The 16,764-nt window shown below is 27.9% G+C and overlaps 1 protein-coding gene and 1 long non-coding RNA gene across 3 annotated transcripts; one reads left to right on the forward strand and one right to left on the reverse strand.

Annotated features, from left to right (window-relative positions):
* Positions 1 to 4,594: 4,594 nt before the first annotated feature.
* SWEET17 (Nodulin MtN3 family protein) lies at positions 4,595 to 12,695 on the forward strand. 2 transcript variants are annotated; one of them, XM_011005610.1, is made up of 6 exons: positions 4,595 to 4,687; positions 4,975 to 5,011; positions 5,107 to 5,317; positions 5,437 to 5,598; positions 10,554 to 10,673; positions 12,395 to 12,695. In XM_011005610.1, exons 1-6 carry the CDS (start codon positions 4,654 to 4,656, stop codon positions 12,545 to 12,547), a joined length of 717 nt encoding a protein of 238 aa, XP_011003912.1. In that variant the 5' UTR covers positions 4,595 to 4,653; the 3' UTR covers positions 12,548 to 12,695. The 2 variants fall into 2 exon arrangements, with proteins under 2 accessions (XP_011003912.1, XP_011003911.1); XM_011005609.1 differs by lacking the exon at positions 4,595 to 4,687 and adding an exon at positions 4,747 to 4,885.
* LOC105110535 (uncharacterized) lies at positions 11,006 to 12,388 on the reverse strand. The gene is made up of 2 exons (XR_839495.1): positions 12,056 to 12,388; positions 11,006 to 11,964 (listed from the first exon to the last, which is right to left on the reverse strand). It is a non-coding gene; the product is annotated as an uncharacterized LOC105110535 (long non-coding RNA).
* Positions 12,696 to 16,764: the final 4,069 nt, after the last annotated feature.

Below are 16,764 nucleotides of genomic sequence, written 5' to 3' on the forward strand. Positions count from 1 at the left end.
TCCTAATTATAGCATAACATGTTGATATATTCTGTAGCATTATATGAATACAAATACAAGATAAAAATATTTTCTACAATATTGTTCTTTTCATAATTTTATGCTATTAGAGCCTTATTCTTTATGTTGTAATTCGCAGCATCTATACAAAAAACTGAGTCCCGAGCTTAAAAAAACAAAGTAATGTTTATATAAATAATGGCCTTAAAGTGGGTCAATAAGGAAACATTAAGGTTTTCTTTTCAACATATTTGTTATTTTTTATAAAGATTTTAACAATAAAAAACCATCACACGATATTATAATTGGTTAGAGATTTTGTTCATGTTAATTTAAAATCAATTATGATCTTGTTGTGATTTTTTAATATATAGTTAAAATTATCTCTTCAAAATCTTTTTTAATAATACTAAATATATTAAAAATAGATCCTTTGTGTATCCCTAGTGACTTATTTTTTTCTTTTTTAACTTTTTTTTTTAATTTTTCTCTAGTACTATATCGTCTTGTCTCTTTTTCTTTACTATTAAATTTTAAATCTTATTTTTTCACCCTTAACTCTCTATAAAATTTTAAATTTATTTTCGTTAGATAAGAAGCATACTACTTGAAATATAATTAAACAACTATTATTGAAAATAATAATTATGTACATAATCAATACTTAAAAATATAGTTGTTTTTAAACTGGGTTATTTCACAAATATTTTTTCAACTTATATTACTCTTCTAAAAATTTTATCATACTCTGTTATATTTCCCATATATATATAAAAAAAGAACACCCTTTTTGATAACTTGTCATCAATGGGGCCATTTCTTTAGTCATGTCCAGTATGATGTCGCTTACCAAGAAAAAAAAGAAAAAGTAGAGGTGGTGCTCTTCTATATCATGTGGAACAGAAGTGGAGAATGATAGCCTCAGGATTTTCTGAAGCATAATTTGGACATGTGAAGAATGCAGATTGAGAAAAATGTAAAAGAAATGGAAGAAACACTCGAGAGTTTATTGCCAATAATTACCTTATATATTCTGAAACTACGTGAGATTTTTACTGTGTACTTTTTACTGTAGATGGACTGCGTGAAGTTTTATATTTTTTTAATTTGATTCTCAAACTTATTTTTAGACGATTTAGTCCTATTTACATGCTCCTACACCATGTTTGCCAATTCCAGAATTCTAGAACATCTGATCCATGATACTTTGTCATCAGTCTCATAAATATATATCACGCAGGCATTACCTTAAATATGAGAAGATAAAGGGTACAAGTTAATATATCAACGATGAAAACAGACTTAATTAATAATTAAGAGGTTTAAGGGAAAATTTCAAGTAAGTCCCCCAATTTTAGAGTTATTCTTTATGGAGTTCCCAGACAACTCTGCGTCTCACGTGGATCTCGCAAGAGTTCAACAAATTGTTAATTGAGTGCTTCTGTAGTCTCCGCTAATAAATTCCATCCTTATTGGTGGCTCTAACCCACGAATATTATATTAATTGATTTATTTAATGAAATTGTGTTGTCAACTATTACAAAATACTCTAAAACATGTGCTGGAACAGTTTTTTTGCTTTTATTGCTTTTATAACTATTACAAAATACTCTAAAACATGTGATATTTTCACTGGAACAGGTTTTTTGCTTTTATTTTTTTTATTTTTCACCTATAATGTATCACTGTGCACACAGTGCATCACTTGATTTTCTTTTGTTTTTGTTTTTGTTTTTTTTTGTTTCGCCTAAGTAACACTTGAGTTTTTTTTGTTTTTGTTTTCCTTTTTTTTTGGTTTCGCCTAAGTTTTTTTTTTGTGTTTTTTTAATGAATTTTTTTGTTTAATTTAGTTTGTTAATGTGAATTTTTTTTATTTAGTTATAATATTTTTATTATACGGATCTCGGGTTTAACGAGTTAACCTGAATTTTTTTTGTTTTTTTCCTTTTTAATCAATTTTTTTTGTTTGACCCATTGATTTTTTTTCTATTTAGTTATCAAACTTTCATGACGTGAATTCCAGGTATAACGAGTTAATCTGATTTGGCGTTATCAAACTTTTATGACGTGAATCCCAGGTTTAACGAGTTAATCTGGTTTGAAGAGTTAACCCAATTAATTCATATTTTTTTTTCTTCATTATTTTTTTTCTTCCTGTAGATTTGTTTTCCTTTGTTTTTTCTTTTAAATTAATCTTTTTTTTATTTGATAGTTTTTTTGGTCTTTTTCTTTCTTTTTAATTTAGTTTGTTATTATTAAATTTTTTCTATTTAGTTATTAAACTTTCATGACACGGATCCTAGGTTTGACGGGTTAATTTAGTTTGACGGGTTAACCTGGTTTAACGAGTTAACTTGAATTTTTTTTTGTTTTTTTTTCCTTTTTAATCAATTTTTTTTTGTTTAGTTTAGTCTGTTTGTTTTTTTTTCCTTTTTAATCAATTTTATTTCGTTTAGTTTAGTCTCTTCATTTTTTTTGTTTGACTCATCGATTTGTTTTTCTATTTAGTTATCAGAATTTCATGACGCGCATCCCAAGTTTGACGGGTCAACCTGATTTGACGAGTTAACTTAGTTGATTTATATTTTTTTTCTTTTTCCTCATTAGTCACAGGCTTATGCCTTTTGTTTGTTTTTCCTTTTTTTTTAATTAATTTTTTTTTGTTTAGTTTACGTTGTTAATGTTCACTTTTTGTTTTCTATTTAGTTATCAGGCTTTCATAACAAGGATCCCAGGTTTGACGGGTTGGCCTGGTTAATTCTAGATTAACCCGTCAATTTTTTTTTCTATTTAGTTATCAAACTTTCACGACACGAATCCAATATGTGACGGGTTAACCCAGTTAATTCAGATTTTTTTTCTTTTTCTTCATTATTATTTTTTTCTTTCTATTGGTTTTTTTCTTTTTAATTAATTTATTTAATTATCATACTTTTATGACATGACCTTGCAGCCAGATCCACATCTAAAACCATTGGGTCTAGTATTAGAGCTAGACCTACTGGGTTATGCAAGTTTAATATTATTATTATTATTATAAATATTACTTTTGGGTCAGGCGTTATAGCCACACCCAAAATTCTTGGATATAACTTTACAGAAAAACCTAACACTTTTAGATCTTAGTTATATATATATATATATAAAAGAAACTTTTATTAATTAACTCGGGTTTTTGATGGGGTCATGCAGAAGTCAATTCTCCTCTTATTTTTTTGAAACTTGTGATCTAAGTTTCTAGTTATCTAGAACACGAGTTGACACGACTAAAAGGTTGATGTCTTCTCCCAAGTGCAGGAGTGTCGAAGTAATAAATAACCCGGCAAGACCGGGGTCGAACCACAAGGAGGTTAATTGTACAAATTATAAACAAAAAAAAAAGGAAAAAGAAAAAATGAGTTCTCATTGACTAACTAATTAATATGAATTGAGGTAGAACTTATTTGGTATTGTAATAATATTTACTTTTTAAAGTAATATTTTTCGTTTGAAAATATATCAAGATAATAATACTGTTTTAAATTATTTTTTATATTTCACATCAAAATGAATTGAAAAAACTAAAATAATTAATTTGAAGTAAATAAAAAAACTTAAAATGTAGATGGAACTTGTTTGGTAAAGGAAAAAACATAATTTAATGTTAATGAGTCCCACAGTATTTTTAGAGGAAAGAAAAGCAAGTAATTCCTACTTTTTTGCGTACTGTTCATGCTAATAGCATTGTTTAGCGAACAATACAATTAGCATGAACATTGTCTCATGCTACACTATTTATGAGTAGTGTAGCCACCTCCACAGCTCCACTGTTCCGATTGAACCAGTTTTGGCGGGACCAAGTATATGTCCAGTCTAAAACTCAATATGCATTGAATCCACTGTTCCGATTGAACCAGTTTTGGCAGGACCAAGTATATGTCTAGTCTAAAACTCAACAATGCATCGGATCCGACTTAGTAAAATAAAAAATAATTTTTTTTAATTTTTTAATTGTGTTTTATTCGAAAAACCAGTATTTGATATTATTTAAGAACACTACATAAATTAGACAAAGATCACTTGATGACGCAACATTTGTAGAATTTGATCGCAATTTCAATTTTGTTTCTAATTATATTTTACCTGATGTTGTTGCACGCTTAAGAAATAAAAAAAAACTTTGTTGCACGTTTAAGAAATAAAAAAAAACCTATAGTTCTTGTCAGATGTATTTTATATGTAATGAAATTGTAGATAGTTTAATGAAATAATGAAAAATATTCTATACAAAGTATTATTTATTTCATGATGTAATAACAATAGTTAAATCTATAATATTTAAATTAAAAACCATCAATATTAATATATATTTTTTAAAATTATTTTATAACCTCAATTTTAAAAGTATTATTAGTCAAATATATTAAACTATTTTTTATCCAACCTTAATTTCAACTAAAGTTTTAACTAAATATCAATAAATATTAAATCAATCTCAATCAAAAATACTTTTATAAAATAATTTTTTTAAAATTATAACCATAATAACTATTACAATACACCCTAAACAGTGCTCACAGCACATGCTTTCTTGGAACATTAAACTGTCCACTACTTTTGGCAAAACTATCAATGAATATCTAGAAGGACAGTAATAACAAGGGGCTCTCTTCAATGATGATGTGGGATGTTTCTCTCCAATTATATGGTAGTCCAAGCTCCTAGCCTTAGCAAGCACCTTTCGGAGGAAAGCCACCTCCCTCTCCCTCTCTCTCTCTCTCTCTCTCTCTTATTCTTACATCTCTAGACCTATCTAAAATTAATTCGCAAAATATTCATCTCCACGTTAATTTGAGTTTATTTTCCTAAAACATGGAAAGCTTGATATTCTATATTGGAGTCATAGGTGAGGAAATGTGTAAGTGCATATGATATTGAAAAGATTCAAAGACTACTTATTCATGTTTTTTCTTTCTCTACTCTTGTTTGTTTCAGGCAATGTAATCTCTGTGTTCATGTTCCTCTCCCCTGTGTAAGCACGCTGTCTTTCAAGCCTTTTCTTCCTCTTTAAAGTTAATTCAGGTGATCACAACTGATGACGGCTCTATATCTATATATATATTGCAGTGGGACTTTCTGGAGAATCATAAAGCACAGATCGACTGAGGACTTTGAGAGCCTTCCCTACGTCTGCACGTTGCTGAGCTCATCTTTGTGGACTTACTATGGAATCATAAAGCCTGGAGCATACCTTGTTGCCACTGTCAATGGCTTTGGGATCGTAGTAGAAATCATCTATGTATCTTTATTCCTTATTTACGCACCAGTAAAGATGAGGGTAGCTAATTAATTCAAACCAGAATCAAGCGTACTATTGATTTGTGCTTAGCATGAGCACTTACAGTGCTTAAATACTGATTAACTAATTGCTAAGTGTCAGTTTTACTGCTCGTGCAGAATAAGACTGCCATTCTTGCTGGGATCTTGGATATGGGGGTTCTAGCGGCAGTGATTCTAGCTACCCGGCTGGCTCTCCATGGAGAAGTACGGATCGATGCCATAGGGTTCATGTGTGCTGGCCTCAACATCATTATGTATGGTTCACCTCTAGCTGCCATGGTAAGTATATTTCTACATGTTTTTGGGTTTTAAAAGTTTTTGAAAAAGACTACATGTTTTTGGGTTTTAAAAGTTTTTTAAAAAGAGATTGATTTTTTTTAATTTTTTTTTACTTTGAATTAATATATTATGATGTTTTTAAATGTTTAAAATAATTTTTTTAAAAAATAAAAAACATATTATATCAATTTATTTCTAAAAAAAACTTCTTTTACAAAGAACAGCGATCACACTCCGCCTTCCTGTATATTTTGTTTTTTCTGAAGCAAAAAGTTATTTGGATTTTCAAAACCAGTGAACTTGATATTCTTCTCACCTGTAGCTAGGTAATGTCATAGAGTTGACAATCATCAATCTAGCCATTATATAAATCATTTTATCTCACATCCCAGATCCCATACACTATATATCTTTTCAATTGAAGTGAACTTAAACCCTTGTAAATTGATATATTTGGAGCTATAAAAAATTATTAATTAATTGAGATATTATTTAAGCTTTAAATTCAAGTTGAAACCGAGTATAGATGTTATTTAATTAAGATTATTAATTTATTAAATTTATACATATTAATTAAAAAAACTAAAAATCCGTTTGGCATAGTTTTATATTTTTTTTTGTAAATGTCGGTTGTGATTGTTCATATTTGAAATAAACAAATTCTTAATTTTTAATAATACGCACTAAAATATCAATTGACAATTCGGGAACAACATATATAGCGACAAAGTGACGCACAATGTATATATAAGGTAATTTCTTTTCAACCACCAGTAAAATGGCAATCTACTTTCTTCTTCGGTGTGGTGGTCCTTTCCTTTGTGTCCTCCCATAAAGATGCAAGCCATTATTCATGGTTGTCAGATCTTACGAGATTTGATCTGACCACAACAACTGGGTTAATTTGTCTGATCGACAACACACACATTAAAGGAAATATTTTTTTAAATATATTAATTTTAGTGAGATGGGAAAATCTTTAATTAAGAAGAAGAAAACTCGTAAGGTTGAAATCATATTCTAAACAGTTTATTTTCCTTCTTTTTTTCAATAACAATATTATTAATTTAATAAGTTCTAAAAATTATTTAAAATTATTATTAAACTCAAGTTAATAGGTTGAATTTGAATTCTTCTATCCTAAATCATTGCCCGGCATTGGTATAAAATTAATTTTGTGAGAGTTGTTTCAATGAAATATAGTTAACTTGTTGGATTTAAATATAACATGCACAACAAGTAAAAGTATGGTTTAGTATTAAATAAAATTGAGTATCAACAAAATACCACTATTTTTATTTAATGATATGATAAAAAAATAAAATTTTGCAAAAATTAAGTGAGTACCAACAAAATACTGTTATATTTATTTAAGATTGTGATAATTTAACATAAAAAATTTAAAAAAATTATGATGAACAATTTAAAATCAATAAAATATTAAATGATAAAATTATAAAAGAATAATTAGAAAGTAGAGTTTAAAAAAATTCAAAAAACAAATTGAGACGCTTTACTATTTATATAAACACTAAATCATTATAGCCTTCTCCACTTCTGCAAGTAAAAAGAATAATGATCTATGAAATTGTGCCTTAGTGGCTTTTTTTAGTTTTGGTGGTTTTGTTTTCTTGTCAATATCTTGCATTATTTGGAATGTTGCTTTATCCTGTTCTTTGTTACTCTTAGTTATAATGGTGCCTGAGAACTTGTAAAAAATTTTCATATTAGTATTGTACGTGCATCTTTTCATGTCTTCTTTGAAATGATATACTTTCGTGTTTGGGTATTAAATACTTAAATGAATATCCAAAACTTAATTAGGTTGGTTAGGTATCATTATTAAAAAACACTAACGGAATGTTTCATTAGTATATAATGAAGATTGCATTGACATTAAAAAATACTAATAAATTAATAATAGAACATCGTTGTTAAAAAATATCTTATCGAGTTTTCTATTCTATCGATAATATCATTATTATTCATTCTGACTCATTTTGTACATTTTCAAATATAAATATGAACTACACTTTAAAATTCCTAAAAAAATAGAGGTGGACGAGATGAAAAAATCATGAACCAGAAGATCTATGAAGGGGAGGAAAATGTATTCTTATAGCTGCAATCATTTTAGCCTGATACATCCTATTTTTCTTGTCGAGAGTTTTACTCTTTTTTTCCTCTTATATTTTGCCTCTCATTAAACAATTGTTCTTAAACTCTTTTTTAGACAATGACATCAAAGCCTTGTAATGTGTAACTTGGGCTAGAATATGACATGTCTATAGTTGAAACAACGCAGTTCATCCTTAGTTACAAGGCCGATGTCATAAGCAAACAATAAACCCCACCTTTTTTCATAAAAAATAATTAAATAAAAATTAGGTAAGGAAATAAAAGAATACAAGTTTACAATATAACATTAATTGATTTAAATTTACCTATTTGCAATATGGTTTTTCCACACCCTCTTAATCAAAGACTCATTGACTTCGCCAAACCACAGTTTTTCTTTAATTGATTTTATACATTAATTAGTTTTTTAAATTTAAAAACCTAGTAACTCAAGCAAGAAATTATTTATCTAATTTTAATTTTTTTCCTTTAAGCATCTACAATATACATTCTTTCATAATGGACATGAAACCGACTCCACTAAAATAGTGGTTCTTTAAACAATCACTTCATTGTAGAAGTAATCGAACATGCAACTTTAATATCATTAAACCTGAAAATGAATTTAAATAAGAGTTTTCATGTAATTGTAAAACTTAAAATAATTTTATAAAAATAAATAACTATGAAAAAAAGTTAATTACATATATAGGTTACCCTTCCATACAATTATAATTTTACCTGAAATAAGCTTTGTTAAATAAGAGATGCCTACTCTATTGTCCTTATTGATTGAAGCTTAGTTAACTTTTACATTCTGTGGCTTCTTCATAATCATCACCTAAATTTAGACATCATTACCAACACAACTACTAATGAAGTAATAATATTTTTGTTGGACTTGAATTTTTTTTTTTTGAAATCTAAAAAATATAATTAAAAAATAACAATAAGATTGAAGAAGACACATACTTCTAAACGTTTATTGAATCAAAATCAAGTAACTAAGAATCAAAGCAAAATTTATATTTCCATGTACATCGTTTGAAAGAAATTCCAGCTACTAAGATAGCTTTCCTAGAACAAAATTGACTAAGGTAGTTTTCCAAGTTGTATTGCCACTACTTAATTATAAGATCACTTCATATCATGTCAAGGCCATTGTCACATTATTAGTTGTGTTATAACAATTCTTTCTTAATTGGACAAATAAAAAGAGAGAGAAAGAGAGAAAAAGAAAATGAACTTTCTAAATTTGTAGACCCTGTAGCTAAAAGAAACCAGAAATTGACATTTGAATGATGTCATAAACTTTATAATTTTATAGTTAACATGAATCAAGATTTTACTGTTACTAAATAGAACTCCAGCCTGAAAACAATTTCTAATCATTACTAGAAATCTGCAACAACAAAGACTATAATTGAAAGAACTTTAAAGATTTGTAAATCCTAGAAATGAAATAAGAATTTAACGATAACTAAGAAGGTATTGGATGAAATCATGGACCTATAAATTCTACCGCCAACACGAACTTATAAATTCTATCACCAACATGAACCAGATATTAACTATAATGTGAAAGATACTAAATGAAGTTATGGATTATGAACCAAAATTTGATAATGACTATAGAAAGATTTGCTAAAAAGATTCACACATACCATAACAAACAAGCTGAAATCAACATATCAAATCCAGTTTCAAACTAGACATTTCAATCTTTTGGATTTATAAATGTGACATTATTGATTATATAGAATTCTAACTATTAATATGATAACAACACATTGATTTCTATGATTACAAAAGGTATCATTAATATACATTAAAAAAAAACTTCACAATATCATTACTATGAACAATCCAAGTTAGTAAATCATCTTAAGAAAGAATAATATGAAAGCATATGCAAGTTTTTAGATGAGAAATATAGCAATATGAATATAATTTGGTCTAACAAAATCACTTCCAAATTAGGTAAAAACCATAACCCTAACTCAGGTTTTAACAATGTCAAACCCTAAGTTTATTAAATTAATTAAGAAGAATAAAAAATCATACTCAGGATGTGTAGAGGAGAGGTACTCTCGACGCTGGATTTGTGAATGGAGGTGGTTGGTTATCGGATTTGTGAGAAGGGAACAATGTTGCTGCATTTTGTTAAATGATGATGATGATAGAAGAACAAGAAGAAGTGGGAGAGGAGAGGAAATATCAAGTCTTAATTCATTAAAATTGTCGATAGAATTTTCATTAATCTTTTGTTTATAGTAATTTGACATGCTAGCAAGGCTGAAAAAGTAGTCACTGAAATTTCTTTTACTTTTTATTCTGTCACCTTTTCATTGAAAATTTATGACAAAAATGTTTTGTCATAATTTTTGTTGGTAAACAACAATGAAAAATGGTTATTGGCATTTTCGTTTTCTTTTCTTTTTCAATTTATGGTAGTGTATCCAAAATTCATATAATTGAATAATTGATAGCATACAAATATTAATTTGGATTTAAAAGAGTAGAAATAGTACCAAAACCTAATTCATGGATATTTTTTAATGTTTTGTCATAATTTTTGTTGGTAAAACCAAATTATCATTTGAAATAGTACCAAAACCTAATTCATGGATATTTTTTTTATCATCTTTACACTAGCCATAAAACCACCATATGCATTATAAAAACAATTATACCAAAATTTCATGCAACAGAATGCGATAACTAATGAAGTGTGAAACTAAAAAATATTTATAATTTATTTGTTTGTATAATATTACTACATATTGTATGCCCATATTTCTTTCCTATTAACATAGGTTTTTTTTGCCGTATTTCAGAAAACAGTGGTGACAACAAAGAGTGTGGAGTACATGCCATTTTTCCTCTCATTTTTCTTCTTTTTGAATGGAGGGATTTGGACTTTCTATGCCATACTTACACAAGATTACTTTCTTGGGGTAAGTTTCTCTCATCTCTTATAAATCAACATAAATAATCATGATAATTATTAATCCCATCATTTTCTGTATTAAAAATCTTAAATTTCTTGAACCCAGTTGATAGGAAGAATGCATGATCTAGGATATGTGAGATTCCATCCATGCTTAATTTATAAAATTCCAACACATTGTCAAGTGCCAAAAAAAATCGAACAGTAAATTACTTTTTTCTTTTTGCCAGTGGTACGCAAATCTAACATATGCATGACTCCTTAATAGTATAAATTTAAAACTTGACTTGGGTTTAATCTAAAAAAAATCAAAGAATGTTTTTTTAGCTATTTTTTTTCAAATAATAAATTGATAATCATGTTTTGATTGGATAAACCCAGATTTTTAATTAAATCAATTAAATTATTTTTTTCTTTAACCTAAACCCATTTATGATTAATCTATCGAGCGAGTTAGGTTTTTAAAACAATGATTAATAGATACAAGAAACCATGACCAAATACTCCTTGACGTGAATAAATAGCTAGTTGGCTTAGTATTTAGCTTGTGACCCAAGAAAACTGCCCTGATATACACTTGAAGATGCATTTCAGCATTTGGAGAACCATGGGGCATGTGTTCAATTAGCAAGCGCCCCACTTTCATTTCTGGACACTATATTTTTAAAGCAAAGAACAATTTCTTGACACCACATTGGTGACACTTCACATCAGTCATTCACTACCTTTTCCATGAGTATGGAATTAATCTAAGACCAAAAATTGACCAATTATTGGTTTAACAAGTGAAAAATAGAGTTGGACTTATTATCTTTATTATTTAGACTAAATTTCTTAGTATAAATAGGTTTATGAAATATTATATCTTATCTAAATTTTTCATAAGTCATTAGTATACCATATCAGGCATTACACTTTCGAAATCTTCTAATTTGTTTATAGAATTTAACCTTGAGATTAACTTGCAACTAAAATTTTCAAAGACTCTAAATGGGTTAAATGCTAATAAAAAGAATAGTTTTCTAGCACATACACGCTATTTATAGATAATTAATAATCCCACCATCTTCAATTTTAACATGGGAGGGAACTTAGAGCTCGAATTTGCATTTTAATTCATTTAATATAAAGCTATTTTGTGTTTTTTCAATTTAATATGGATATTATAATCAATATCAAGAACGTTGATCATTCGGGTTGTTTTCAAGATTATGATCAATGGTTGAATTTACAAAAATAGTTGTTTTAAATTTAGAAAGTAGTTAACGTACGCTACTAAAGCAAAAGGATTATACCATGTTGTTTTTATTTTTAATAATATATTTTTTGATTTTTTTATATTTTATTATTTTTCATGCGGGAATTCAAAAATAGGTTATGATATACTATAATAACAAAGTAAATAAACTTTGAGCATAAGACTGCCCACAACCGATCTTTATGAATATAGATTGTATTTAAAACAAAGGATGAAGATTGTTTGGTTCTTTGATGAGAGTTGCCAAATAAAACAGTACACAATTAACTAAAAGCTTGTGCTTATAGAAATTTACTGTAAAAATAAAACATTCATTAAGATTTTCTTTAATAAATTAACTAAATTTCTCAAATTAGATAAGTGTGTGTGTGTGTAAGATGGCTACAATTTCAAAATAGAGCCTTGGATATACATATATGTTTTTGTTTATTATGGATTTAGGTTAAGATTACAAGTATTTTGTGGTGTAGGTACCAAATGGAGCAGGGTTTTTGCTTGGAATAGCACAACTAGTGCTCTATGTAATTTACATGAATGCTAAGCCATCCAGCAATGTTTCTGAAAGACTGGAAGAGGGATGGGAACAAGAAAGTCTCATCTCATCCTCAAATTATTCTAATTAAATTAAATGAAGGTTTTGAGATCACATGACTATAGATCTTTCATTCTTTCTAGAAGATTTGAGGTTGTTGCTTCCATAAACCTATATACCTATATATTAGTAAGTTCATTCATTGACCGCAAATTAAAGATATTTTCTTAAGAGGTTAACACTTTATTAATGCAAGCTATATATTCCTTATAATAAAAACTCTAGAACAATTGAAGTTATTGTTTAGATTAAATGCAAGGTAACCATTACATGCACGCGCGCGCACACACACATACATGAATTTGTTTTAAAAAAATTCCTAACCATTCAGATCATGCTTAAATCCTGAATGGCCAAAGCCTAGTCAGTCGAGCCATCCCTAAACTACTAGACACTCTCGAGCCCAATGGGCTAAATGTATTTAATACAATCTAAAAAATATTGAACGTGAAAATTTAAATTTTATTATAATTGTGTATATTGTTCAGTTTTACCGTATCATTCATAATTCTTAATCCAATTATTGGATTGAAATGAAATTTTAACTTTGTACTTCAAAAACCAAAAATATTGGAAATAACTTAGACTTGTTGTTTATAGCAAAACAATAACTCAAAGAATGCAAAGACACCATAAGGTCAATTATACATTGATAAGTGAAATTTGTTGATAAATTTCCTAACAAAGAAAAAAAAATATTACATCACTCAAAGCACAAGTTTACTCAGAATATCATGGCTGCAAAGCAAAAATAAGTACAAGCTACATAACTTTATTTATAATAGGTAAAAAATACATGATAAAAAATTATAAAAAATAATAAAAGAAATCTAAATAAAATAGGAAAATGAATCTCAAATCAAATAAGAAAATAATACAATTTTCACATAGTAGCTTTTGAATCTTATTATAAGTCCTTGTCGATGTTTGATTAACTTGAAATTTTAATTATATTTATAATAAAATATCCAGAAACTTCTCATATAATTTTTACCTGTTCTAGTAATCAGATAAAAAATTATACCAAGTAGCATCAAAATGTGCAATAGAACAAATAAGCTTAAAACTAACTTTAACTATCCTAAATAAGCATGGAAATCTTTGTAATAAATGCTTCCCCTTAGTTTCCTTGTAGAACTAAAAAAAATCATAAAAAATAAGTTGTTGAATATCTTTGTATTATGAGAAAAATAATCATTTCCAAATAAGAGTCCATAAGTCAAATGATAATAAGTAACAAAATTCATATTGCATCTTCTAACCTGTATCGTAAGACCATTTTGAACTCCAATTAACCTTATATTTAAACCCAGTGTATAACAATATGCAATATGTCTGAAAACTCAAGGTAAAATTTTAACTCAATTCAATGGTTGGATTGATAATTATGTTTAATAGCATAAAACTAAATAGCAGATACAATTATATTAGAATTTGAATTTCCTTGTTCAACATTTTCTTGGATCATATCAATGATATTTTTAAACCTTTACCTGTATTCCTGCTCCGGCATGCACCTTAGTGTGTTTTTTGAATTTTTAAAAAGTCAGAACGGGCATCGCACCGCCCATTAGTGCACTTGCACACCAATTTTTTTAATACAAAGTAGAGAAACCTCCTATCTCTTCAATTAATGGCATGATGAGGCACCATAACTAATAGCTAACATTAACACCTATTCACTAATTGTACATTAACCAATAAGTCACCTGTAACTCTAAACACCACTAGATACTTGTAACTCTACTCAATATAAGATATCTAAAACACTATTATCCATGAGATAAGATGACATGACCAATAAGATATCTAAAACACCATTATCCATGAGATAAGATCACATGACCAAGGTCTATAAATTTCTAAGATCACTGGTAAACAATTAAGTTAGGCAAGCTTATTCAAAAGCTTCATACTAGTTCATACAATAATTCCACCCAAGACCACAAACAACCATACAATAGTTCCACCCAATATCACAAACCATAAACAATTATTCAACCATTCATCAAGTTGAGACCAAACACAAAACATTCACAGATACACTTTCTCATATACCTTATTATTCTCTTATATTTTACTAATTTCAGTCTTAAAGGGTCCCATGTTTTGAAAAATAGACTTGTTTCTATAAGTGAGCATAAAGTCACCCTATTAATCCACTAGACCAATGGTCAAGTTCAAGCTTCTAAAAAGGAGAAAAAACGAGTAAGCTCAATATATAATAAAATATTAAGAAAACGATAAAAGAATCTTGAGTTAATGCAATCTAAATACAAGTATAACACTTAACCAAACAATACATATAGATAAAGATGACAATTTCACCTACTTTGTCATGTATTCAGTGTTATTTGATTCAAATAAACTGGATTTTTATTTAGTTTGACTAGAGTTTGATGCAAAGACAAATGAATTACACATCAATAAGACCCTTACTTTACCTTCACCTAATTTTTTAACCTTTTTTTTTTATTTTATAAAGTTGTTATTTTATTTTTAAATATAATATACTGATTTTTATCTTATTATTCATCAAATATATTTATGGTTTTATAAATGGATTTGAAGTATAGACTTTATATTATGATTTTATAATTCATGGATAAAAACACTATTTATTTTTAAGCTTATATATTTTTTAAATAACTTAAAAATAAAAATAAAAAATAAATAGGTGAAGTCAAGTTAGGTACCCAATGGCATATGTCAAGTGGGAAACTAATCAACCCAATTTGATCCGTTTGGATTCAAGGTAAAGTTGGGTGGTAGATTTAGATATTGCAACTCAAAGTCGAGTATAGCTAAATTCAGCTCCAACTTGATCCATTATCATCCTAACGGTGGATAACATTTAATTCCAGCGCTGTTTCTACATACCACATAACTTAAAAACATTAAGAATATAAACTCACTTGTATATAAGGCACACACTACCCATACAAAAATTAACAAAATAAGACTAAACTGAGGACTTAAAAGAAATAACCAAACAATGGAGAAAAAAGAAGAAGAAAAAGACCACCAATGAAAATCTTTTGTTGTTATATTTTGTCGCATGTGTGCCGCGTCACTGCAATTACGTCCACTCTTAATGTTAGTATCATGGAAAAATAAGGAAAAATAGAGAGATAAGAATTCTTTTTTGTTTTGTTTTTTATCTTTGTACGGATATAAAAGGAGTCATCACTTAGTATTTTGGTCACTATGAACCCTAATTGATCTTAGATATCGAGTACGAAAACTGGTTGTATAAAGAGAAGGTATTAATACCCTAAATACACTTTACCTAAGGTAACCTACATTGTTTAATGATCTGATATATTCTAAGGTATTATCATGCTTTCTTTTTGTTGGTCTATTTATGGTTCAAGAAAAGCTCTCATTAGTAAGGAGATTCTTATCTTGTAAGGTAAAACCTAACCATTCTAATCATTGAAAAAAAACTAATTTTTATTTAACATTAGAAATACATCTTACATGTAAGTTCGTAATCCCATATATTAAAAAGAAAAAAAATATTTTTTATTTTTAAAATATTGGTCTAGTTTTCATGACTTGTTATTAAAGCTAAAAATACATGTTAAGACATATTTTTTGAAATTTTCTATGTCATATGAAACCACAGTATGACTTCTTTTTTAATCTTTGAGAGACTTAATTATATGCATAAAAAAAGCATTTTTTTTTGTGTTATGTGTGTGTGTATTTGCAACATTTCATAAAAAAACCACGAATTTAATACCAGATTTGTATTTTTACAATATAAAAATATAAACCAGAAAATAAATACATGAGAAAACTATAATTGTTTTTTAGCTGAGTCCAACTCATCCCAATCAAGTTAGGCTAGACACAGCAGTCCAGCCCGGTAACTAGCCCAATCCAATGACCTAGCTGGTTAGCAGAGGCACCCCTAGTGCGTGCGTGTGTGCATAGTGAAGGGGTAATTAAAATTCAAGCTGCACAATGTTTATGTGATTAATAAATGGAAGAGGAAGGAGTGAAAATCTTACCTTACCTAAAGGCGTTGTTAGGTGAAGCCTTTCCTAAGCTTGTTGATTAGTACTCAAAAGTACATTTTTTATCAAAGTTCTATGTCATTATTTTGCAGTTGAAGTATCAATAACTCCTTAACTAAAACATGTTTTATAATAATATATCTAATAATATAAGATACCTTTAATTTGTGGTAAATGTTCATTTTAAATGCAGGCCTATCACATAAATGAAAAGATTGATTGATGA

Source organism: Populus euphratica, unplaced genomic scaffold, assembly GCF_000495115.2.
Source record: "Populus euphratica unplaced genomic scaffold, PopEup_1.0 scaffold254.1, whole genome shotgun sequence".
Classification (NCBI taxonomy): domain Eukaryota; kingdom Viridiplantae; phylum Streptophyta; class Magnoliopsida; order Malpighiales; family Salicaceae; genus Populus; species Populus euphratica.